Source organism: Ranitomeya variabilis, chromosome 3, assembly GCF_051348905.1.
Source record: "Ranitomeya variabilis isolate aRanVar5 chromosome 3, aRanVar5.hap1, whole genome shotgun sequence".
NCBI classification, from domain to species: domain Eukaryota; kingdom Metazoa; phylum Chordata; class Amphibia; order Anura; family Dendrobatidae; genus Ranitomeya; species Ranitomeya variabilis.
Genome location: NC_135234.1, coordinates 101079458 through 101104626, shown reverse-complemented (window position 1 = coordinate 101104626; position 25169 = coordinate 101079458). Strand labels below are relative to the sequence as shown.

General features: G+C 40.7%; 1 protein-coding gene across 1 annotated transcript in view; it reads right to left on the bottom strand.

The window, feature by feature from the left end:
* Positions 1–25169, bottom strand: part of COL26A1 (collagen type XXVI alpha 1 chain) — a 602598-nt gene that overhangs the window by 15703 nt on the left and 561726 nt on the right. Inside the window, exons 5-7 of the mRNA XM_077294430.1 lie at positions 11832–11982; positions 8366–8404; positions 7697–7804 (exon numbers count right to left, since the gene is read on the bottom strand). Of these exons, the coding sequence (XP_077150545.1) occupies positions 7697–7804; positions 8366–8404; positions 11832–11982 (298 nt within the window). The remainder of the gene's footprint in view (positions 1–7696; positions 7805–8365; positions 8405–11831; positions 11983–25169) is intronic.

The window sequence follows — 25169 nt, the reverse complement described above, 5'->3', positions numbered from 1 at the left end:
ACAGGAGATGAACAGATCACCTGTATGTAGCAGAATTGCTGACTTGCTATGAGCGCCGACCACCGGGCGGCGCTCATAGCAATCTGGTATTGACAGCCATAGAGGTCAGCTGGAGACCTCAAGTTGTCATGCCGACCCATCGGTGACCCACGATCATGTGACGAGGGTCACCGATGGGTAGTTTTGTGGCTCAATGGCCTGAAGCGGCATTTAATGAGTTAACAGCCACGGGTGGATCACAATTCCACCTGCGTGCTGTTCTGGGCACATGTCAGCTGTTCAAAACATGTGGGCTCACTGCCGGAGACCACATCAAAGGGAGAGACACAACATGTGCAGAACATGTACGGCGCATGTCGTGAAAGGGTTACATATTTCAAACCTGTGATCAACAGACCATAAAATGTGTATGGGAGTTTCCTGACTCTTCCACAACATTGGATGCCAGAGGCAATGAGGATCAGACATTTTGAATTACAACACCCAATCCTGCTCACCAGGAATACAGTACCAGTCAAAAATTGGACACACCTGTTCATGCAATGCAATGGTTTTCCTTTCTCTTATTTGAATGAGCACATTGTTGATTTAGACTGAAGGCAATAAAACGACAAAGGAGCATATATGGAAACAAAGAGTAAAGAAACGTGTAAAAAATCCAGAATGTGATGAAACTGCTTGACAGAACTCCAAGGGGGTGTAATGCTGTCATCAGAGTTAAATGGGCATATTTTGAGGAATCTAAGGTTTAATACATATTCTAGTTTCTTTCATATGTCTCTTTACTCCTTGTCTCCATTTGTGTTCCTTTGTAGTTTTGCTTTCTTGAGTCTGACTATACCTTGTGCATATACTAAGGAGAGCAAGCAAAATCCAATGCGTGAACAAGAGTGTACAAAATTTTGACTGCTATTATAAGTCAATGCCCAGTGGTGTTATCAGAAAGAAGGGCTGTTGTCAGATACTCACCTGGCATGGTCCAGCAATGTCTATCTCCACTGTCAGACATAGTCGCTAAAGGCCCCGTCACACTTAGCGACGCTAAAGCGATCCCGACAATGATACGACCTGTCAGGGATCGTTGCTGCGTCGCTATGTGGTCGCTGGTGAGATGTCAAACAGATCTTCCCAACGACGCAGCAGCGATGCGGCGACCTGTAGCGACCTGTACAACGATGTCGTTGGTCGTTGTGACCCTGTCACATGGCAGCTATTATGACGATTCAGACCTCGATGAGGGACGTCCTGTGTGACGTTGTAGTCACACAGGCGTGCATTTGCGTTGCCTTTTCCGCGCCCATTCAGTTCCGATTGGTGGTCGCTACTGCGTTCTGATTGGTGGCGGCCTTGCCTTATGAGGCGACACATGTCGCCTTCTGTTGAAGGCATGACCGCCAATCAGAACGCAGTAGCGACCACCAATAGGAGCGGAGGGGTGCGGAAAAGGCAACGCAAATGCACGCCTATGTGTCGGTGTCTGAGTCGTCAACGAGGTCGTTGGTAAGGTGTCAAACACAGCCATGTGTGCTACCCAGCGGACCTCAACGATCAAAAAAAGGTCCAGGCCATTCTGACACGACCAGCGATCTCACAGCAGGGGCCTGGTTGCTGCTACGTGTCAAACATAGCGAGATCGCTGCTGAGGTCGCTGTTGCGTCACAAAACTTGTGACTCAGCAGCGATCTCGCTAGCGACCTCGCTTAGTGTGACGGGGGCTTAAGACTCTATAAGAGAGGAAGACAGCAGTAACATCATTGCTGGGCAGTGTGATTGTAAGAGGGTGAGCGGTGCTCAAGAAGAACACCATGGCAAGATAGAAATATATTGCAAATAATTTTATTATGGTTGTTTTATATATAAAAATGTGCATTATATCCTTATGGATGGTCTGTTTTGGTTTCCTGCAGGTTTTACCTCAAGGCCATCCCTTGGGGATTCGGGGGCTGTCCATAGGAAAGCCAGTGAAAGACTGTAGGGATATATTTAGTACATATGGGGTTAAGAAACAATTAAATGTTTGGGAATATCCTACATATGGGGAGGAGTTAGAACACACAAAAAGCAGAAGCACTTCCTGATGAGGACAGTAGAGTGAGGAGTGAGAGTCTCAAATAGAATTAATGGCAGGTTCAAGTTCAAGTACAAGCTGCGATGGGCCCTAACAGTACCAAGCAGACAAACAGCAGGAGGGCGCATAGAGAGCCTAGCGTAAATCCCTGGATAGTCCATGGCATATGGCCCGGAAGAGGCATTGGAGTCCATGTCTCATTCTTTCTTAAGGGGAAGGGGCTGGTTGGGGAAGAGCAAGAGGATACGGTGGTGGGCCTCTGGAAATCTGGATTGCCAGACAGGGAGTCTCTAGTGTCAATAGTTGCTGTTGAGGTGGGGACAGTCTGGTACACCAGAGGCAGGACCTTGAAGTATTCTGTTTTATGGCAACATCAACTGGAGGGGGCTTTGCCCCATACTGTATGCCGCAGCTGAATGTACCTGAGCTTTACAGTAAAATCAAACCTATTGAACCAGACTGAAGGTCTCCTGATATATGTGTAACTAATCCCGGTCCCAGAGACACAGATATAGCAACGTGCAGCACAACACACATGGGAAAAATATCCATTTAGAGGAAGGGTTTCAGAATGTAGAGAAATCAGAACCAACCCACAACATGGGCTCTGAGCCTCTCTTCAAGTAGATCTGTGAGCAGTGTCAGACCCTTGCAACTAAGGAAAATGAAAACATAGAACTTGCTACCTTTAAGGTGAACAAGATGGCGGAGAGCGGCATATGAGCTCCAAGATGGCAGACGACGACACAAATCCCAAGATGACAGATGGCAGCATGAGTCCCAAGATGGCATCGGCTGGTGGTCCAAAGTGGAGAGGTTCCTCCCAGTGGATGGTGACTGAAGGCATGAAGATGAAGTGTCCAGCCCACTGGAGTGTTAAAACTCAAGGAGGATGTGTGCAGGAAACAAGTTCCAACCCAGAAAATGTGGAGCAGCGTGGAAGGAGGCACGATCCAGTAAGTGTGGCGGCTTACAGGGTAAGAGATAATGAGGAGAGATGACATGTCCAGAGGTGGTGTTTTAAGAGTGACAGCGGAGGTGGTAGTCGTGTCATTAGATCAACCAGTCAATCGGGCGGGAAGCGTGGCGGAAGTGACTGGCAGGCGTTGTTTTGCTTAGAACAGAGGCTCGTAACAGATGCCGAGATGTTACTCCATCGATGAGCCGCATGTTCAACTCTACTTGACTACTCTACTGGAGCCGGATGCCTGCAGAGAACCAGATGCCAGCTTTGGAGAATGCTCCCATACCAGGTCAGTCAGTTCCTGCTAGGCCGACCGCACTGCCCCTGGAAGAAAGTGAGTGTCCTATGGGAGAAGTAGCTGAGAGAGAAAGAAGCTCTGCCACCTGCCCCCATTCCTCCAAAATGGACTTGACCCAAGAAGATCAATTGGCACAAGGGAAGGTGGGACCCCCTAACACCTATGAGGCCGACATCCAAGGTTATCCTTTGGCTATGCGAGATGCCTGTTATCATGGAGTAAAGGATGAGAGCCGATACCCTGGCTCGGGAGTGACTAGAAGGCCGGAAGCGAACCTTGCTTGAGAATCAATGCACCAAAGGCCCAGTGGCTGATTTCAATTACATAAAAGGCTTCAGCTTTATTATGGAAATGGGAACTGTAGGTGAGATGTATGTGAATTGGACCATGGTATAAGAGACACTCTGCCATACCGCCTACTGTACATAGCCTCTATGTAGGTGAGAAGGTTCACTTCTGTAAAGGCTGGTGCGTGACCAGCGAAGACGTGGAAAAGTGGGAGGAGGCAGAATTTGAGAAACAGCACCATCACTCACTAGCACCGCAACATATCATGTGAACCCATGTTTCAGGAATGGAAGAAAAGCTAGCAACAACACTGAAAGGAGGATGCCTGAAGGCTTTATGCTGAAGTCGGGTTAGACGGACCCAGGAGGCTCCAACTGCAAATGGAGTTCCTCCACAGTTGTTCCAGTTTGCAGCTGGTTGCTGCATTGAGCTAATTTCCCCAGTTAAAGAGACTTGATCACTCCCATCACAGTGGGACCGGGGTCAGGACAATCCGCAAACAATAGAGGAGGAAGACATCATACACGGGAGATGAATAGAGTGGTTTGGACTGTTACCTTAAGTTTGAACTTTAATGTATGTAATGTTTAATTCTAGTTTTCTACAACTGTGATGGGCGCTAACAGTACCAAGCTGCCAAACAGCAGGAGGGCACACAGAGAGTCTAGCTTAGATCCATGGACAGTTCATGGTCTAAGGCCCTGAAGAGGCATTGGAGTCCATGTCTCAATCTCTCCTAAGAGGAAGAGGAAGAGGAAATGGTGGTGAGCCCCAGGAAAGCTGGATTGCAGGACGGGGAGTCCCTAGTGCTAACAGCAGCTGATGAGGTAGGAACAGTTTTGGGCAGACCGGAGGCAGGACCTTGTGTATTGCTTTATGGGAACATTAACCAGAGGGAGTTCTGCCCCATACTGTATGCCGCAGCCAAATGTACCTGAACTTTATAGTAAAACCAACCTGTTGAACCGGACCCAAGGTCTCCTGGTGTGTGTGTTACTAATCCTTGTCTCAGAGACACAAATGTAGCAGAGGCTTTCAGCCTGCAAGCAAGTGTATAGCATGCACAACAGAAAAAGACACATGGGAAAAATATTCATTTAGAAGGGGTTTCAGGGTGAGAAGTCAGAACTGGCCCACAGCAGTGGCACTGAGCCCCCCTTCATGCTCACTACCTAGCTTGTCATTCTGTACTCTGTTTTTCTGCTGGAGTATGCATATCGCATCCTTGAGGTCACATGACCCGGCGCCGGCACTGGAGAATCCTTACAGCGTGCAGTGTGCACGATGTGAGGATTCACAAGTCTGTAGTCACATAGAATGAAAGCATTGTAATTGTGGAATTGTAATTTATGACCTGACAACCCTTAACCCCTTTCCAACATCGGGCATACATTTAGGGTACTGTCACACAGTACCATTTTAATCGCTACGACGGCACGATCCGTGACGTCGCAGCGATCGTATGATTATCGCTCCAGCGTCGTAGACTGCGGTCACACGTTGCAATCACGGCGCTGGAGCAATGCCGAAGTCCCCGGTAACCAGGGTAAACATCGGGTAACTAAGCGCAGGGCCGCGCTTAGTAACCCGATGTTTACCCTGGTTACCAGCGTAAACGTAAAAAAAACAAACAGTACATACTTACATTCCGGTGTCTGTCCCCGGCGTTCTGCTTCTCTCCACTGTGTAAGCGCCATAGCCGGAAAGCACAGCGGTGACGTCAGACGTCACCGCTGTGCTCGCTTTCCGGCTGGCAGACGCTCACACAGTGGAGAGAAGTTGAGACGCCGGGGACAGACACCGGAATGTAAGTATGTACTGTTTGTTTTTTTTACGTTTACGCTGGTAACCAGGGTAAACATCGGGTTACTAAGCGCGGCCCTGCGCTTAGTTACCCGATGTTTACCCTGGTTACAAGCGAACACATCGCTGGATCGCTGTCACACACAACGATCCAGCGATGTCAGCGGGTGATCAAGCGACGAAAGAAAGTTCCATACGATCTGCTACGACGTACGATTCTCAGCAGGATCCCTGATCGCTGCTGCGTGTCAGACACTGCGATATCGTAACGATATCGCTAGAACGTCACGAATCGTACCGTCGTAGCGATCAAAATGGTACTGTGTGACAGTACCCTTACGCAGATGTCGGACTTCCTTCCTTTGATGTGGGTTCCGGCAGTGAGCCCATATCTTTCCTGGTACATGTCAGCTGTTTTGAACAGCTGATATGTGCCCGGAAAAGCCACGGGTGGAATGACGATTCACCCGCGACTATTAATCCATTAAATGCCCCTGTCAAATGCTGACAGCAGCATTTAACTCGCACTTCCGGCCATTGGGCCAGAAATCCACACACCGATGACCCTCGTCATGTGATCGCGGGTCACTGGTTGGTTGTCATTGCCGGCTTGCTGTGAGCGCCACCCGGTGGTCGGCGCTCATAGCAAGTGAATACCGTAATTCTACTACATAGAGGCAATCTGATCATCGCCTCTATGTAGCAGAGCCGATCGGGTTGTGGCAGCTTCTAGTCTCCCATGGAGACTATTGAAGCATGCCAAAAGTTAAATAAAATGTTATTAAAAATATGAAAAAAATAAAAGTTCAAATCACCCCCCTTTGGGCCATTGCCTGTGTTCCGTCCCGGGTCATCAAGCCTGCTTGTGTTTCAGATTTATATTTCCTCTATTTTTCTCCTTCCATCGTACATATATGGATCATATTGGTGGTCGTAGGTACTTGGGTTGCTATTGGTGATTGGGTGTTTGCCATATTACTGGCACCCCTTCTATACTGCTTATTTCATGCCAGTTTTGTCTTTTCTATATGGATGGTTTACCCTAGATACCCCATGAGCCATTAAGGGAGAAGGATATTTCATATGCATATATATATATATGTTCTATATATGTACTATTGTGTACCAGGTTGTATATTGGGGATTATGATATTTGCCGGGGATGGTAACAGTGATGTGTTTGTTTTAATTATGTTTTAACTATGTACCAATAAAGTGGATTTTTTTCTTATACTATTATTGCTGTGGTGTGCATATTATGGTAGTACTCTGCTCTCTATTTTTACCCCATTCAAAATAAAACAATAAAAAAAATCAAACATACACATATTTGGTATAGTCGCATTCAGAATCGCTCGATCTATCAATAAAAAAAGGATTAACCTGATCGCTAAACAGCGTAGCGAGAAAAAAAGTAAAAACGCCAGAATTGCGTTTTTCTGGTCACCGTGACATTGCATTAAAATGCAATAACTGGTGATCAAAATATTGCATCTGCACCAAAATGGTATAATTAGAAACGTCAGCTCGGCACGCAAAAAATAAGCCGTCACCCAACCCGAGATCACGAAAAATGGAGACCCTGTGGCTATTGGAAAATGGTGCAATTTCTTTTTTTCAACAAAGTTTGGAATTGTTTTTCACCACTTAGATAAAATAGAACCTAGTCATATTTGGTGTCTATGAACTCATAATAACCTAGAGAATCATAATGGCAGGTCAGTTTTAGCATTTAGTGAAGCTAGTAAAAAAACCAATCGAAAAACAAGTGTGCGATTGCACTTTTTTTGCAATTTCACCGCACTTGGATTTTTTTCCCATTTTCTAGTACATGACATGGTAAAATCAATGGTGATGTTCAAAAGTACAACTCATCCTGCAAAAAACAAGCCATCACACGGCCATATTGATGGAAAAATAAAAAAGTTATGGCTCTGGGAAGGGAAGAAGGGGAGCGAAAAACAAAAACGCAAGAGTGAAAATACCTCCAGGGGTTAAGGGGTTAAAGCACCTTTACATACATGCCATTAGATTTTGGTATAAAACGTGATGACAGCTTCTCTTTAAATAACATTAGTTATTAACCCATCCTATTATACTGGGATGGCCATAGGCTAATAACTAATGTAGGAGTGTCAATATTTACCCCTTCATTACCTTTGACCTCCTGTGTCTTTCATATTAACCACTAAGCTACAATCTGTGTGCCCCTGTTCCCATTGCATCAATCTGCTGTTGTAAGTAAAAGAAATATAGTCTGGAGAATATCAGTTACCTGGGGGACCAGCAGGGCCAACTTTTCCCGCTTCTCCACGGTCTCCCTTTGATCCAGGTAAACCCACAGGCCCAATTGATCCAGGTGGTCCTGGTATTCCAGGCAAACCTGTTTTAAATTAAGCAGATGTTATAAATTACATGATCAAAATGTAAACAACAAAAATGTTATAAAATATGTTTTACAGAAAAAAAATAAACTTCTTTGTTAAAGTGAAACTAAAGTTTTAAATTTAAATTCACTGTACATATGTGGGGGCTAGATGCTGAGACCCCCACCAATCGTTCGAAAGACTACTCAGAAGTGTGCAGATTAGGAGGCAGAAAAGTTCCTACTGAGCACAGATTGGAGTATGGCTTTAATAGAGAGGAGCTGTGGACATCTGCCTCATGAGCTTGGCGCTTCTAAGCAATCTGTTGAGAGACCGATGTGGATCTCAGGACCGGACACCACCAATCAACAGGAAATTTTTTAGACTACAAAAGTGAATGAGATGGCATTCATAATTTGAAAAACTGCTGAAGTAATAGCAAATTACAACTACAAAGTGTGGACTGAAACTTAATTTCCTAGTATATCTGCAAATTATTTAACTTGGCCAATGAATGAAAAATTTGTTTCAATACAAATGTTTTGTAATGTAAAAAAACACAGAAATCAATATGTTACCTCGTGTCTTTTTTTCTTCATTATTATCTCCTTTGGTACCTGCAAAAATCATAAGTGTACAATCAGTGCAATTGTGAAAATATAAGCAGAATTTCAATGTAGGTGCAAGTCATAAAAGCCATGCAGTGATGTATGTAGTACATAGTGATTCAATTGTAATTGCTGCTCTCTGATGTAAATGTAAGCCAACCAAGAAGTGGCATAGAAGGCAAAAAAGGGCGCGTGACACATTTATTATGCCACGCTGATAAGTTTTCTGCAAATTACCAAATCATATGCAATACTGATCTACGTATCTAGATTCATCAATGTCGCATTGATTATGCAAGGATCTTGAATCATATGAGAAAAAGCTTTCTTGTCCCAATATGTTGGCTGTCAGCATAATACACTGCTCTACATAAGTCAGCGATCATAGATCGCATGTTCAAGTCACCGTGCATAAATGATGTAAACAAATATTTTTAAATGATAGAAAAGCAAAAATCCGAGCAAAAAATGCAAATGTTATTTTTTATAATAAAAAATACTTTATTATGGAAAAATATATAACATTGACTGCATTTGGTACTGTCCATGATATAACATGGTATTATTATTCCTGCAAAATTAATGTCTTAAAAAATAAAAATATTATCAGAATTGGTGTTTTTGTACATTTGTGTGGAGGGAATTCACTATGGGGCTATCATAATGTATATAGAGGAGGCATTTTTGGAGGGAATCATACTCTTTGTGGACCATGACAGCGGTATGTTAGTGGGTGAAAACACTAAGGTGCTTTAGTAGGAGCAAAATTACTATTCATAATCTGCAATACATGTCTTTCTCCCTGTATATAAAAGGTGGTGTCCTTCTGTGACTGCACATATGTACCAGAACTAGGGATGACCGTTTCAAATAATGATATAATGGGAGTCAACGGAAAATCTGAGCATTTTTTAGGCAGACCCTACAAGGAGATCTGGGTGGTGGGCAGTAAAAATGTTGAAATGGATGGAAAAAGTGCTGAATGTAAGGAGAACAGCATGGGGAAGACCCCTGGAAGCATCTCAGACTCCCAGATAGCTGGTGAGAACGATGATGTCACATTTCTACTGCACTTTAAGGACTGACAATAAAACATTCAAAACCAAAGAGAAATTGGAGTTTTCAGGAAAAAAACAATATTAAGAGTCAATCTTTCCTATATAATGACAAAATTTAAAATAAAATAAAAATAATAATAATTTAAGTATGCCAAAATTGAATATTTCATTTAAAAATCGGACATTTCAGTGTAATTTGTGAAGGGAGCAATATCTGCCAAAAATTAGAAGGAGGAGGAATTCAGACACACCCTGTATTAGACATAAAGGAGGGCTTCATACACATTCTGTTAAATTTTCATGTAGTGGTACTCCTAGATTCATAAAGGCTATGCACTAAGTGCAAAGCATGCCAAAAATTACAAACAGGGTCATCCATACACTGTTTAAGGCACCATCTTGAGTGCCTCATTCAAATATTGTAAACAAAGTTTAGTTATGGTACTCCTACTGTCAAAAAAGTGGTACTCCTAGACTCATAAGGCTATGCACACAGTGCAAAGCCTGCCAAAAATTACAAGCAGGGTCATCCATACACCCTTGAAGGCATCAACTATAGTGCTTCATTCAAATATTAAGATAGTGTAGTTGTAGTGCTCCTACACTCATAAAGGCTCTGCACACAGTGCAAAGCCAGAAAATTTTTTAAGGAGGGTCATCCATATACCCTTGAAGACACCAAATGGAGTGCCTCATAAAAAAAATAAGAAAGTGTAGTTGAGGCACACTCATAAAAGTTTTGCACACAGTGCAAAGCCAGGAAAAGAATATGAGGAGGGTCATTCAGTCATTGATAGACCCTTGTAGGCAACAATTTGCAGGCATCATTCAAATATTAAGAATGTGTAGTTAATGTACTCCTACACTCATAAAGGCTTTGCACAATGAAGCAATCCCCGCATCCCGCATGCGTATTGGCTGTGTAACAGGCACCAAGCATGCAGTGTGGGGATTCAAGTGTTCAAATCCGAGCACCGCCCGATGCTCATCAAGTGCTGAGCACTTCCGAGCACCCAGATACTCGAGAGATATCCAAGTATTACAGAGTATGTTTGCTCATACCTAGACATAAGCCAACACACTTCTCCCATGTTTTTTTAAGGGTAAGGACTTAGGACTTTTGCTATGAGGTCCCATGATTTTGATGTATGCCTTTGTGCACCAAAAAATTGTTACCAATGAAACTACACTTAGCTTCACAAAAAAAGAAGATGTTTTTGTTTTGTAAAAGTTATAAAACGTAAGACTAAAATAAAAATTTGGTATCGCCTTAATGGTGCTGACATGCACAAAAAAGAGAAACAGGTGTTGACTGGCGCTGCTCGCTTCCACATGGAGGGTGAGGGCCCTGACACCAAGACATGTGCACAATCGGCAGGTATTCTGCAGCTGTTCAATTTGTTACAATAGAACATGTGGAAAATAACTTCCAATGCATTAGAATAGGACACGGGTATGTATATATGCTGGCAGGTAAGTACAGATGCAATGTCATCAGCGTCACTCATCTTTCAATACAGAAGTGAGTTTCACAAAACAATAGAATCATTATCACATTAAAGAAATGCGACTTGTTCTGCAAATATATCCAAAGAAAGGGCTAAAACAATCAATATATGGAAGGGTAACTCCCAAGTAGTACACAAATCTGAAAAGAAGAGAAAGCATAAATACCCATACTTGTAATTACAAAAAAGCTTTATTCACAATTTAGACAAACATGATTAAAAAAAACGTTAAAAGGAATGTGGACAGAATAACCGAATGTCCCCAAGGATTGTAGGTAACAAAAAGGTATTGCACAGGATTAAATATTAAATTGATGAAATCATATGATAGGAATATGGACCCGCATGTTTGGTATAAAAGATTAATAATAAAAACAATGCTAGGTTCACAAAACAAGCATGCCACTTGTTAATTGATGTGGATCATAGTCCTACAAAGAGCAGAACAATACATAAATAAGTATTGAATCTCTTTTGGAAATATATGAATAGTTCAAAAGTGGTTATATGGTGCAAGGTGACATAATTAGAGCAAAAAATGTCCAGCAAAAATATAAATATATACTGTAAGTGCCTAGTTCACATGATAGATAAAAATATATATATAAAAAAAAATAGCCAAATGGGCTCCATGTACAAAATATGATAAATTATAAAAGCATATTTTAAATAGAAAAAGGACGAACTCCATATAAATTATTGGGACCCCACTACTTCTATTTGAAACAGAAATGCACAGGATGCTGGACAGGAAAGCTGAAAACATAAAAAGACATGTGAACAGAGCCTCAAAAAATGAGATTCTTTGCGGCAACAATGCTAACCGTGTAAACAATGCTAAATATTCCCAAATATTATCCTTGTTCCCACCTAATGTAGATTTGATTGATTTTCGGAATATGCTTCCAGGACTGATCAGAGGAATGGCATACGGCAAGTAGTCTTCGTTCCCTGCTGCTGTGGTTCTTGTGATGGGAAGGTCATTTTCTGATGGCTTCTCTGCTACTTGCAGTGTAATAATCTTGAAAGAATAAAAATGAAAGTTTGATTATATTCTAATAATGTTCTATAGCCATTATCCGCTGTAGATAAAATATAACATGACTACTGACTTCTACTGCAAAACTTAAAGAATGATTAATAATAGATTCATTAAGGGCATAATAATTGACATCCAAGATTATAAATTAAATACAAGGATGTAGAGGTGACCTACCACTCCAAAAGACCACATGTACGCTGTAAGGAAGAAAGGAGTATTTATGGCAAAAAAATTATTATTTGTTGGTAGATAATGTACATAGACAGACATACAAAGTATATAAGAATGACAAAGAACCAAAAGTTCTTGGGTGACCAATGATATCACAGAATGAAGAAAGTGCAATAGTGCGGATACATAACTATATTTCAAACCAAAAGGTGGAAGCAGGGAGAGACACAATACCTAAAGGCAATCAAAAAAGTGCATATAGTTATATTATCATAGTCACCACAATGGACACAGAAAAAAAGCTATTGATTGCTATACCAGCAAATGATAGTAGTCAGCTATGAAAGGACAAAATAATTGCCACAATGGATGTGAGAGGTACATAATGATCACTAAAACAGCTGACTAATGGCAAGTGATTGTTAAGGTATGACAAGGGTGGCCATACTGAGAGTAAAATAGCCCCAACGCGCGTTTTGCATGTTATCTGTTCTGGCTTCCTTTGTTGGATATCACTTAAACGCTTAAAGAAGCCCTTGCATCAAATTTTTTATCCTCTTAATATATTGCTGTCATAATATTATATGGCACTTTGTACTTACAATTGCTCATTTTACCTTTCTACCCAGCTGATTCTTCTCTTTTCCATTTGGTCTGTGACATCACGTGATTAAAAACTGACTAGCTAAATCCTTCTAAGCTCTATGCAGGAGCTGGAAGTATCATTTCCCTGCATGAATCATCATTAGAACTACAGTACTACATCACTGCAAAATCACTGGCACGGAACGAGCAGAGCAGCTGGGTCAGGAATTGAAGAGCGGGATGACTTATGGAATGAAAAGAGACTATTCTTGTTTCTACATATAGCTTAGAAGTATTCGGTTAGTCTGTTTTTAATCACGTGATGTCATAGACCTAACGGCAAAGAGAAGAATTAACTGGGTAGAAAGCTAAAATGAGCAATTGTAAGTACACAGTGCTATATAATATGATGACTGCAATTTATTAAGAGGATAAAAACTTTGATGGGGCAGTGCTTCTTTAAGCTCCACCTATATTTGGCTACAATATTATAACAAAAATTAACTCTTTACTTGGTAGGAGAGAGCTCCCACTTTATAAATTTATTACTAAGTATATCTGGTTGCTAATATGATCTGCACATTGTAACACATAGAGTTTCTTATTTAGAGTATTATTAACTTCTAAATAATCTGTCCTATTGTTAGGTACCTTACACTCAAAAAGTACATTACCAAAATGTTTCTTCACAATGAAAATAGAATCTTACATTTATACAGAATCCAGTATAAAGAAATAATGTAGCCTACTTCCTCATGTTCTTTATTGTTTACATATGAAAACTTGGAGACATCTTACAAATCCACAAGGACTCCTAAATCTGAGAAAACTGAACTCTTATTGCTAATAACTCATGGGTCAACCTTTCATTAATCTCTAATTATCTTCTGGGTGCACTAATAATTTACGTTGAAGTGATCTGGCTGCTCGAGGATCACCTGGAATCCATTTACTTTGGACTTCAAATGAATGATGATCCAATCACTCTATTCTAAGATCAAGGCGAGAACAGACAACATACACTCCTGATATAAGAACAATATGTACAACCCGGTATGCATCAATATCAACTGAAAGGAGATGTGTAGATTGGTAATTAAAGACAATGGATAATCCCTTCTGAGTCAACGTTTTCTAATTCTAACATAAATCCTATTTATATTTCATTTTAAATTCATAGATTCCCCCCATCGCACGGCCATCTGCTTGTTAAACTCGTCATGAAAATTACAAGGGGGGTTGGTTTATCAAACATGGCAACTATAACAATGCTGGGTTGGCATGCTATCCGCCAGTCAGATTCTAATGTAATTGGAAGCCAACTAGTGGTTCATGGATGGCAGTATTCTACTACGTCTCTGTTCTTACTCAGTACAAGTTACCTGACAACACACTTGGCATTTTTGCCTGTTGAGGTCAGGACCTACTCCCCTTTAACACTTGGCAGTCAAAGGATAGCACAGAAAAAGTCAGTTGTATCATTCTCTCCTAAAATGACCCATGAAGAGAAATCCTGTCTATAAGACATGTCAGTTTATATGGATGTCAAAAAGAATTACCTGGTAAAAACCAGTATGGAGTGCTGCTCTGCAGTACCTCCTGTCTCAGCACATACGGCCTGTTCATCCATTACACCGATGGTCATGGTTTTGTACATTTCCCCCGCTAAGATTACCCCTGCTAAGCTTTTAGGAAAAAGTAGAAACTAAACCTTACAATGGTAAATTGAAAAATTCTCGATCCATCGCTTTATTGTGGATTATGTATGATGTTGCCATTTGAGAAGAACACACCATCATTTTAGAAAGGGGATCCCAGTAAACTTTCAGTTTAATTGCCATTTGTCCCAATTATGAAAAGAAAAGGTTTTCAAGACAAAATATTTTTTATGCTGTTTATCACCCAATTTTTCAAACAGGACAAACTATGGACAACAAAATGACAACAGATGTAAAATTAAAGAAGACTTGCCACTTGCTATAAATATGTAATTCTTTCTTAATCCAGTGTAAGTGCCTCTTTTCTCTGTTATTGTTTTATTTTTCCTGCACTTCTATGTTTGTGAGATATGGGTGACTTTTCCTTGCATGAAAATTTAGTCTTGTTGGCCAAGGGGGTGCGATACTAAGGAACACACTCAGGAAATAAAGTTGAGAATTACACCCACTTGGCTTACAGGACAAGAGTTTCATACAAGGAAAAGGGTGTCATCTCAGGAACAGAGCGGGACAGAAACAAAGGGAAAAATAATGCCTGATCCAAGAGAACAGCTGCAATTAGACAAGGTAAAAAAAATACATATTTATGGCAAGTGACAGGTCTTCTTTTTCATCTGGCCTAATGCTTATGTTCTCCTGGGTCTGGCAGTTTTTTCCTTTATTTCTGTGCCTCTCATTCCTGAGGTATGGTTGCCTCTTCCCTGTATGTAAATCTAGACTTCTTTTCTAAGGGGATGTGATCCTAAAGAATAAACTTACAGACACAAGTTAACTTTTGCAGCCACTTTGCTAACAAGACAAGAATTACAAGTGCCTCTCGCTAAATTAGAACTTAACCCCTTCCTGACGTCGGACGGGATAGTACGTCCGACGTCAGGTCCCCTGCTTTGATGCAGGGCTCCACGGTGAGCCAGCATCAAAGCCGGGACATGTCAGCTGTTATGAACAGCTGACATGTGCCCGCAATAGGCGCGGGCAGAATCGCGATCTGCCCGCACCTATTAACTAGTTAAATGCCGCTGTCAAACGCAGACAGCGGTATTTAACTACCGCATCCGGCCAGGCGGCCGGATATGACGTCATCGCCGACCCCCGTCACATGATCGGGGGTCGGCGATGTGTCAGGAAGGTAACCATAGAGGTCCTTGAGACCTCTATGGTTACTGATCCTCGGTAGCTGTGAGCGCCACCCTGTGGTCGGCGCTCACAGCACACCTGTATTTCTGCTACATAACAGCGATCTGATGATCGCTGTTTTGTAGCAGAGCCGATCGGGCTGTGCCTGCTTCTAGCCTCCCATGGAGGCTATTGAAGCATGGCAAAAGTGAAAAAAAAAAGTTTTTAAAAATGTGAAAAAAATGAAAAAAACATAAAAGTTTAAATCACCCCCCTTTCGCCCCAATCAAAATAAATCAATAAAAAAAAATCAAACCTACACATATTTGGTATCGCCGCGTTCAAAATCGCCCGATCTATCAATAAAAAAAAAGCATTAACCTGATCGCTAAATGGCGTAATGAGAAAAAAAATCGAAACGCCAGAAATACGTTTTTTTGGTCGCCGCGACATTGCATTAAAATGCAATAACGGGCGATCAAAAGAACGAATCTGCACCAAAATGCTATAATTAAAAACGCCGTCTCGGCACGCAAAAAATAAGCCCTCACCTGACATCAGATCACGAAAAATGGAGACGCTACGAGTATCGGAAAATGGCGCAAATTATTATTATTTTTTTTTTGCAAAGTTTGGAATTTTTTTTCACCACTTAGGTAAAACATAACCTAGACATGTGAGGTGTCTATGAACTCGTACTGGCCTGGAGAATCATAATGGCAGGTTAGTTTTAGCACTTAGTGAACCTAGCAAAATAGGCAAGCAAAAAACAAGTGTGGGATTGCACTTTTTTTGCAATTTCACTGCACTTGGAATTTTTTTCCCGTTTTCTAGTACATGACATGGTAAAACCAATGATGTCGTTCAAAAGTACAACTCGTCCCGCAAAAAATAAGCCCTCATATGGCCAAATTGACGGAAAAATAAAAAAGTTATGGCTCTGGGAAGGAGGGGAGCGAAAAACGAACATGGAAAAATGAAAAATCCCACGGTCATGAAGGGGTTAATCAAAAACTTAATTTATTTCAGTTCTTCAATACAAAAAGTGAAACTCATATATTATATAGAGTCATTACAAACAGAGTGATCTATTTAAAGTGTTTACTCCTGTTAATGTTGATGATTATGACTTACAGCCAATGAAAACCCAAAAGTCATTATCTCAGTAAATTAGAATACTCAATACTTGGTCGGGGTTCCTTTTGCATCAATTACTGCAACAATGCGGCGTGGCATGGAGGCGATCAGCCTGTGGCACTGCTGAGGTGTTATGGAAGCCCAGGTTGCTTTGATAGCAGCCTTCAGCTCATCTGCATTGTTGGGTCTGGTGTCTCTCATCTTCCTCTTGACAATACCCCATTGATTCTCTATGGGGTTAAGGTCAGGTGAGTTTGCTGGCCAATCAAGCCCATGATACTGTTATTTTTAAACCATTTTGGCAGTGTAGACAGGTTCTGCTGGAGAATGAAATTTCCAGCTCCATAAAGCTTGTCGGCAGAGAGAAGCATGAGTTGCTCTGAAATTTCCTGGTAGACAGCTGCACTGACTTTGGTCTTCATAAAACACAGTGGTCCTACACTAGCAGATGACATGGTTCCCCAAACCATCACTGATTGTGGAAACTTCACACTAGACCTCAAGCAGCTTGGATTGTGTGCCTCTCCATTCTTCCTCCAGACTCTGGGACCTTGACTTCCAAATGAAATGCAAAATTTACTTTAATCTGAAAACAACACCTTGGACCACTGAGCAACAGTCCAGTTCATTTTTCTTCTTGGCCCAGGTAAGATGCTTCTGGCATTGTATATTGGCCATGAGTTGCTTGACACAAGGAATGCGAAACTTGTAGCCCATGTTCTGGATACATCTGTATGTGGTGGCTCCTGAAGCAATGACTCCAGCACCAATGATTCCATTCATTGTGAATCTCCCCAAAATTTTTGAATGGCCGTTTCTTAACAATACTTTCAAGGCTGAGGTTATCCTGGTTGCTTGTGCACCTTTTTCTACCACACTTTTCCTTCCACTTAACTTTCCACTAATGTGCTTGGATACAGCACTCTGTTAATAGCCAGCTTCTTTAGCAATGACCTTTTGTAGCTTATCTCCTTTGTGGAGCGTGTCAATGACTGCCTTCTGGACACCTGTCAAGCAGTAGCAGTCTTCCCCATGATTGTGGAGCCTAATGAAACAGACTAAAGGACCTTTTTAAATGCTTGGATAGCCTTTGCAGACTTTCAGCTGGCATTCACAGAAGCATCGTACTGACAAACATGGGGGTCTTCTGCAGACCCCGACTGTCATGACAATCCATCAATGCCATTCAATCACGGGTGTCTGGAATGATGTGCTTCCAGCTGGCGTGTGTTAAATCCCACTGTCAGAGATTGACAGCAGGATTTACCTGGTTAACAGCCTCGGGTGGAGCTCTGATCCATCCACGGCCACTAAAGGCAAGTGGCAGCTGATTAAATCTGCCATCCTGTGCAGGGAAGGATGTGGGCTCAGTGCTGGAGCCCTCATCAGGGACCCGACATGACATAAATATATATAATATTTGGTGAAGGAGTTAAATTGGTAGTCCTAACAAGGCAATGCAACCTTTTTTATCTTGTCACTAGAGATGCGAGGATCAGTTCATGGGGATCCAGTCAAGCATCCAGGTCAGAGGTACCTGTAGAAACCGGCGAATCTCTTACCTTTCCGTGTCCTGGTTCAGCCTTTGATTTGTCAGGGCTGGGGCAATGTCATCTGTGATTTGTGACTGTCTGATCAAAAGCCAGAACGGGGATACTGGAAGGTTAGAGATTCACAGCCCTCTCATTAGCCGCCAGGCATCACTGACCTGGGCACTGGATCGGAATCTCACAAATTAATCCGCCTATCTTTACCTGTTAGAATAGCTACATTTCAAAAACCTATAAGCAGATTTTTTTTAAATACTCCAGGATAATCAGTTATTTTGTAATAAGGATAAAGTAGGATATTAAATTACCAACATACTGGGTAGAGCATGCTAAGAAAGCCATCTTAAATTTCCCAGGCCTATCAAAAACCTGAGTAATTGTGGGAGTCAGTATCTTACATGATCACTTTATTAGCAATGAAATGATTGTCATCCTAAAACTTTATCTCATGCATATCTTGAAGATAGCACAATTTACCCACAGCACTGGATCATATCTAGGAAACCTCTATGTGCTGGACAAATGCCTTCCACAGTGTTATCAATCCTTGGAAATTGGGTTTTGTCCAAATTTTTGTATGCTTAGACACTTTTATTGCATGCTTAGACACTTAGGAACTCAGGCACTATTTACTGCATCTACTCAAGAGAATTAATCATACTTATGAACATAGTTGAAAGAATTTCTTATTCCAAAACACTCATTATTTATAGCACATGGTATTCTCATATGCACATGTCCCAAAGTAAGGCGTCCATTATATTTCAGCACTAAAGGAAACCTTGGGAATGTTCTGATGAAAAAAATACAGTGAAAATACAAGATGTGTAATATGAATAATAATTTGTATTACAGCTCTACCTTCCTAAATACCCTATTGATTGTCCATTACATGTAGCTTCTGCAGTTCAGCAAGAAGTGGTCCATTTCTGTGTGCTAGTCAAAAAACTACTGGAAATGGTTTGCAAAACCAAAGCCATTTATTCACGCCATATTAAACCTTTCAGCTGATTCATGCTGCCAGGGACAGAATTAATCAAAGATCAACTCGTATATTCTAAACATGTACATTTCACTCTGAAATGCTAATTTATTTTTTTTATAAAAAAAAAAAACATAGTAAAAAGTGCAATCAGAGATGAAATGACCTGTCCAAGAGACAGGTCCCAATTGCTTCTCCACAACTGCCCAGCTAGAACGATCATAGTTACATAGTTACATAGTTATTAAGGTTGAAGGAAGACTTTAAGTCCATCTAGTTCAACCCATAGCCTAACCTAACATGCCCTAACATGTTGATCCAGAGGAAGGCAAAAAAAACCCATGTGGCAAAGAGTAAGCTCCACATTGGGGAAAAAAATTCCTTCCCGACTCCACATACGGCAGTCAGACTAGTTCCCTGGATCAACGCCTTATCAAGGAATCTAGTGTATATACCCTGTAACATTATACTTTTCAAGAAAGGTATCCAGTCCCCTCTTAAATTTGAGTAATGAATCACTCATTACAACATCATACGGCAGAGAGTTCCATAGTCTCACTGCTCTTACAGTAAAGAATCTGCATCTGTTATTATGCTTAAACCTTTTTTCCTCCAGACGTAGAGGATGCCCCCTTGTCCCTGTCTTAGGTCTATGATTAAAAAGATCATCAGAAAGGTCTTTGGACTGTCCCCTCATATATTTATACATTAACATAAGATCACCCCTTAGTCTTCGTTTTTCCAAACTAAACAGCCCCAAGTGTAATAACCTATCTTGGTATTGCAGACCCCCCAGTCCTCTAATAACCTTGGTTGCTCTTCTCTGCACTCTCTCCAGTTCAGCTATGTCTTTCTTATACACCGGAGACCAGAACTGTGCACAGTATTCTAAGTGTGGTCGAACTAGTGACTTGTATAGAGGTAAAATTATGTTCTCCTCATGAGCATCTATGCCTCTTTTAATACATCCCATTATTTTATTTGCCTTTGCAGCAGCTGCCTGACACTGGCCACTGAATATGAGTTTGTCATCCACCCATACACCCAGGTCTTTGTCATTGACGGTTTTGCCCAGAGTTTTAGAATTAAGCACATAGTTATACATCTTATTACTTCTACCCAAGTGCATGACCTTACATTTATCCCCATTAAAGCTCATTTGCCATTAATCAGCCCAAGCTTCTAGTTTATATAAATCATCCTGTAATATAAAATTGTCCTCCCCTGTATTGATTACCCTGCAGAGTTTAGTGTCATCTGCAAATATTGAAATTCTACTCTGAATGCCCCCTACAAGGTCATTAATAAATATGTTAAAAAGAAGAGGGCCCAATACTGACCCCTGTGGTACCCCACTGCTAACCGTGACACAGTCCGAGTGTGCTCCATTAATAACCACCCTTTATTTCCTATCCCTGAGCCAGCTCTCAACCCACTTACACATATTTTCCCCTATTCCCATTATTCTCATTTTATGTATCAACCTTTTGTGTGGCACCATATCAAAAGCTTTTGAAAAGTCCATATACACTACATCTACTGGGTTCCCTTGGTCCAGTCCGGAACTTACCTCTTCATAGAAGCTGATCATATTAGTCTGACATGAACGGTCCCTAGTAAACCCGAGCTGATACTGGGTCGTGAGGTTATTCCTCTTCAGATACTCCAGTATAGCATCCCTTAGAATGCCCTCCAGGATTTTACCCACAGTAGAGGTTAAGCTTACTGGCCTATAATTTCGGAGTTCAGATTTTGTCCCCTTTTTGAATATTGGCACCACATTTGCTATACGCCAGTCCTGTGGTACAGACCCTGTTATTATGGACTCTTTAAAGATTAAAAATAATGGTCTATCAATGACTGTACTTAATTCCTGCAGTACTCGGGGGGTGTATCCCATCCGGGCCTGAAGATTTGTCAATTTTAGTGATTTTTAGATGCCGCCGTACTTCCTGCTGGGTTAAGCAGGTGACACTTAATGGGGAATTTTTGTTATCACTGATCATATTGTCTGCCATGGGATTTTCTTGTGTAAATACTGATGAAAAAAAGTCATTTAGCATATTGGCTTTTTCCTCATCCTCATCCACCATTTCCCCCAGACTATTTTTAAGGGGGCCAAAACTTTCATTTTTTAGTTTCTTACTATTTATGTAGTTAAAGAATATTTTGAGATTATTTTTACTCTCTCTGGCAATGAGTCTCTCTGTCTCAATTTTTGCTGCCTTGATTTGCTTTTTACAGAATTTATTTAATTTTATGTATTTATTTAATGCCTCATCACTACCTACTTCCTTTAATTCTGTAAATGCTTTCTTTTTGTCCCTTATTGCGCCCCTTACAGCTCTATTTAGCCATATTGGTTTCCTCCTATTTCTAGTATGTTTATTCCCATACGGTATATACTGTGCACAGGTCCTATCCAGGATGCTAATAAACATCTCCCATTTTCTCTGTGTATTTTTATGTCTCAGGATATCGTCCCAGTTAATTGCACCAAGATCATCTCTCATCCGTTGGAAATTTGCCTTCCTGAAGTTTAGTGTCTTTGTCACCCCTCTACTACACATCTTATTAAAGGATACATGAAAACTTATTATTTTGTGATCACTATTCCTATGCATGGACGGACATACCATTGGTGAAACCTGTTCACCTGTACAGAAGACCAAGAGTTAAGGGGGCCCATTTCTACCTCGAAAAAAAGGTGAAATTGTACATTATGATGACCTTAGGAACTGCCTAGGACCCATATAAGCTATTCTGATGGCCACTGAAGCAATTCTGCACAGAGGCCATCTCCTGTCTATCTCCCTGTTCCTATGTATGTGTATACAGAGTGACCTGCAAGTCTAGCTGAGTTGGCAGGAAGAAGCCAGCAAGGACCCACATCTTGGGTTAATCACCTCATCCCTCATCACACGTTTAACTATGTTTTTCTATGAGGCTCCAGAGAGTAAAACATACAATAAATGTTTTGTCATGCAGTAGCTGATTTCTGATTCATGCTGCCCATAGTTCAGACAACAGGAATCGGATGAGATGCACACTCCTCTCAATAATCCTTAAAATGTTTCATTTTTTACTTTAATTGTACAATAAAAAAATTAGACACATTTTGTACTCCACTAACACGCTACAGTACAATTGCAATAAAAAGTATGTAATTTCCAAAAGTATCACATGATTAATTAGCCAAAACATCTCGCTAATGAAAACCACCACAACATTGTTGAGCAAACAAAAAAAAAATGAGAAGTATTTATGAAAGTAGCATAACATTTTTTTGAAATCCGTATTTTATTGGGTGCAAAAATTAAACATGAGCGAAAACCCAACTCATTCTTTTTGCATTATTTTGTTGAGGAAACTGAGGATGCAAACTAGGGATGAGCAGACATGCTTGGATGTGCTTGGATGTGCTTTCTGCTCGGCGAGCAATGGGCGGTGCTCAAGTTCAAACTCGAATCCCTGTCCTGCACCCTTGGTAGCTGTTATGCAGCCAATAAGCATGCGTGGATTGCCTGTGAGTCACTGTAATGCCATGTCCATCTTCTTCCGCTCGGCACACTGACGCCATTGCACTGCTCTGTGATACTTCGTATTGGAAGGAGAGAGTGCTTGTCTAGGCCTGTGTGTACATTATAAACAATAAGAGGCCTGTAGTCTTGATACTGGGGCTGAAGCTGAGCCATCATACTGACAGCCCTTCTAAGGGCTAATCATTTGCTTTGCTGTTTGTATCACATAACAATCCACATTTAGACTAGGGAGGGAGAGTCGCAGGAGCAGAAAGAGTGACAGAATCCAGCCTGTGTCGTCCATTGGCAAATGTATAGCTGCACCTTTTTTTGTGGGGATGAAAAAATCCATCAGTATTGCATGCGTTGAGGTTCTGTTTATGGACTAACAGCGCTGGACTTATTCCTTTCAATTTCTGAAAAACTTGCTGCACAGCAGGATCTGGGCGCTCTAGTAGGGGGTGAGCAGACACTAAACTTTTTTGTACATCAACCACACTTTCAAAATATTTTTGTTCAAATTTCTTTTTAAGGATTCAATGACTCATCCATACAGTTATTGTTGCATTAAAGTGGAATGTAAAACTTACAAAAAGCATAGAAGCATTTTCAGGATTAGGTTACTCATCCATAGAGTATTACATGTAACAGTGCAAAACATTTTTGAAAATGTTGCTTGTTTGTACACATTTCTTACCCAAACACTATTCTGTGTACTGGAGTTCATTTTTGTGATATATAACACTCACAAAAAAGTTTAAACATTTAGCTGGGTTACATTTTTCAGCAATACAGTATTACATGTTCTTGAGTACATGTAGTTGGTATATAAACCTCAAAAAACTTGTTCATTATTATATTGATCACCTATAGAGTATTAAGTCTTCCAGGGTACATTTCGTTTGCATATAACCTTGAATAAACTTGTTCAAAAATGTATTGGTTTCATGTTGATCACCCATAGACTATTCTGTGGTCTGGAGTACATTTCCTTGGTATATAACCCTAAAAACACGTGTTCAAAAGTTGAGTAGATTTCAGTGGTATATAAACTTCATAAAACTTATTTTAAAAATTTATCGGTATTATATTGCTCTTTCATTGACTGTTACATATTGTTTGGTAGATTTCAGAGTATATAAACCTCAAAAAATGAGTTCAAAATTTTATTGGCATTATATTGCTCACCCATAGACTATTCTATGGTCTGGAGTACATTTTTTTGGTATATAACCCTCAAAAGTGCATAGCCTTTATGAGTCTAGGTGTACCAATACATGAAAATTTGAAAAAAATGTGTAGGAGGCCCTACTTTATGTCTAATACAGGGTGTACCTGAGTCCCTTATTTTTGGCAGTTCTTACTTTCTTCATAAATTACAATAAATTTATTTTTTAATAATAAAAAAAACAATTTTGATTTGCTTAAATTATATATTTTTTAAATTCTTTTAAAATTGCCTTATATACAAGTCATTACACAGGAAAAAATGTTTCTTAACAATGCAATTTCTCGTCAGTTTGGAATGTTTTATTGTCACTATTTAAAGTGGACTAAAAATGTGACACCATTGTTCTCAGCAGAAATATTGGAGTCAGAGATGCTTCCACGGGTCTTCCCCATGCAACAGCACAATTTCTATCTATTTGAACATTTTCACTGCCCCTTAGACCTCTTCGCAGGGTCTGCCAGAAAAAAGCTCAGCTTTCCCATTGACTCCCATTATACTCGTTACTTGAAACGAGAATGCAACGAGCACCCAAGCATTTTATTGCTTGTTCAAGTCTAATGCAAATATAACACCATCTGTAAAAAAGCGCAGTTGAAAACTGGATGGCTTCTACTAATGGATAATGATCCTAAACACACGTCAAAATCGACAATAGGCTACCTCAAATGGTGCAAGCTGAATGTTGTACATTGGCCCTCACAGTCACCTGATCTGAACATCATTGAAAATCTGTGGCTAGACCGCAAAATACCAGTGCATGCAAGACGACCCAGGAATCTCACAGAACTGGAAGAATTTTCCAAGGAAGAATGGATGAAAATCCCTCAAACAAGAATTGAAAGACAATTGGCTGGCTACAAAAACGTTTACAAGCTGTGATACTTTCAAAAGTTGTGCTGATAGGTACTAACCATGTAGGATGGCCAAACTTTTGCATCAGCCCATTTTCCTTTTTCGTAATTTTTAAAATGTAAAAAATAATAATTTTTTTTTTTTGCCTAAAATACAAAGTAAATGTGTCATCTTTATCTTTGGTCCTTTTATAGATCATTTGTTTCATCTTCAACTTGCTTAGGCTAGTTTCACATTTGTGGTAGAATCCACAGCGTTTAATCCGCAACCTGAAACGCATGATAAACCGCATGCAAATGCATG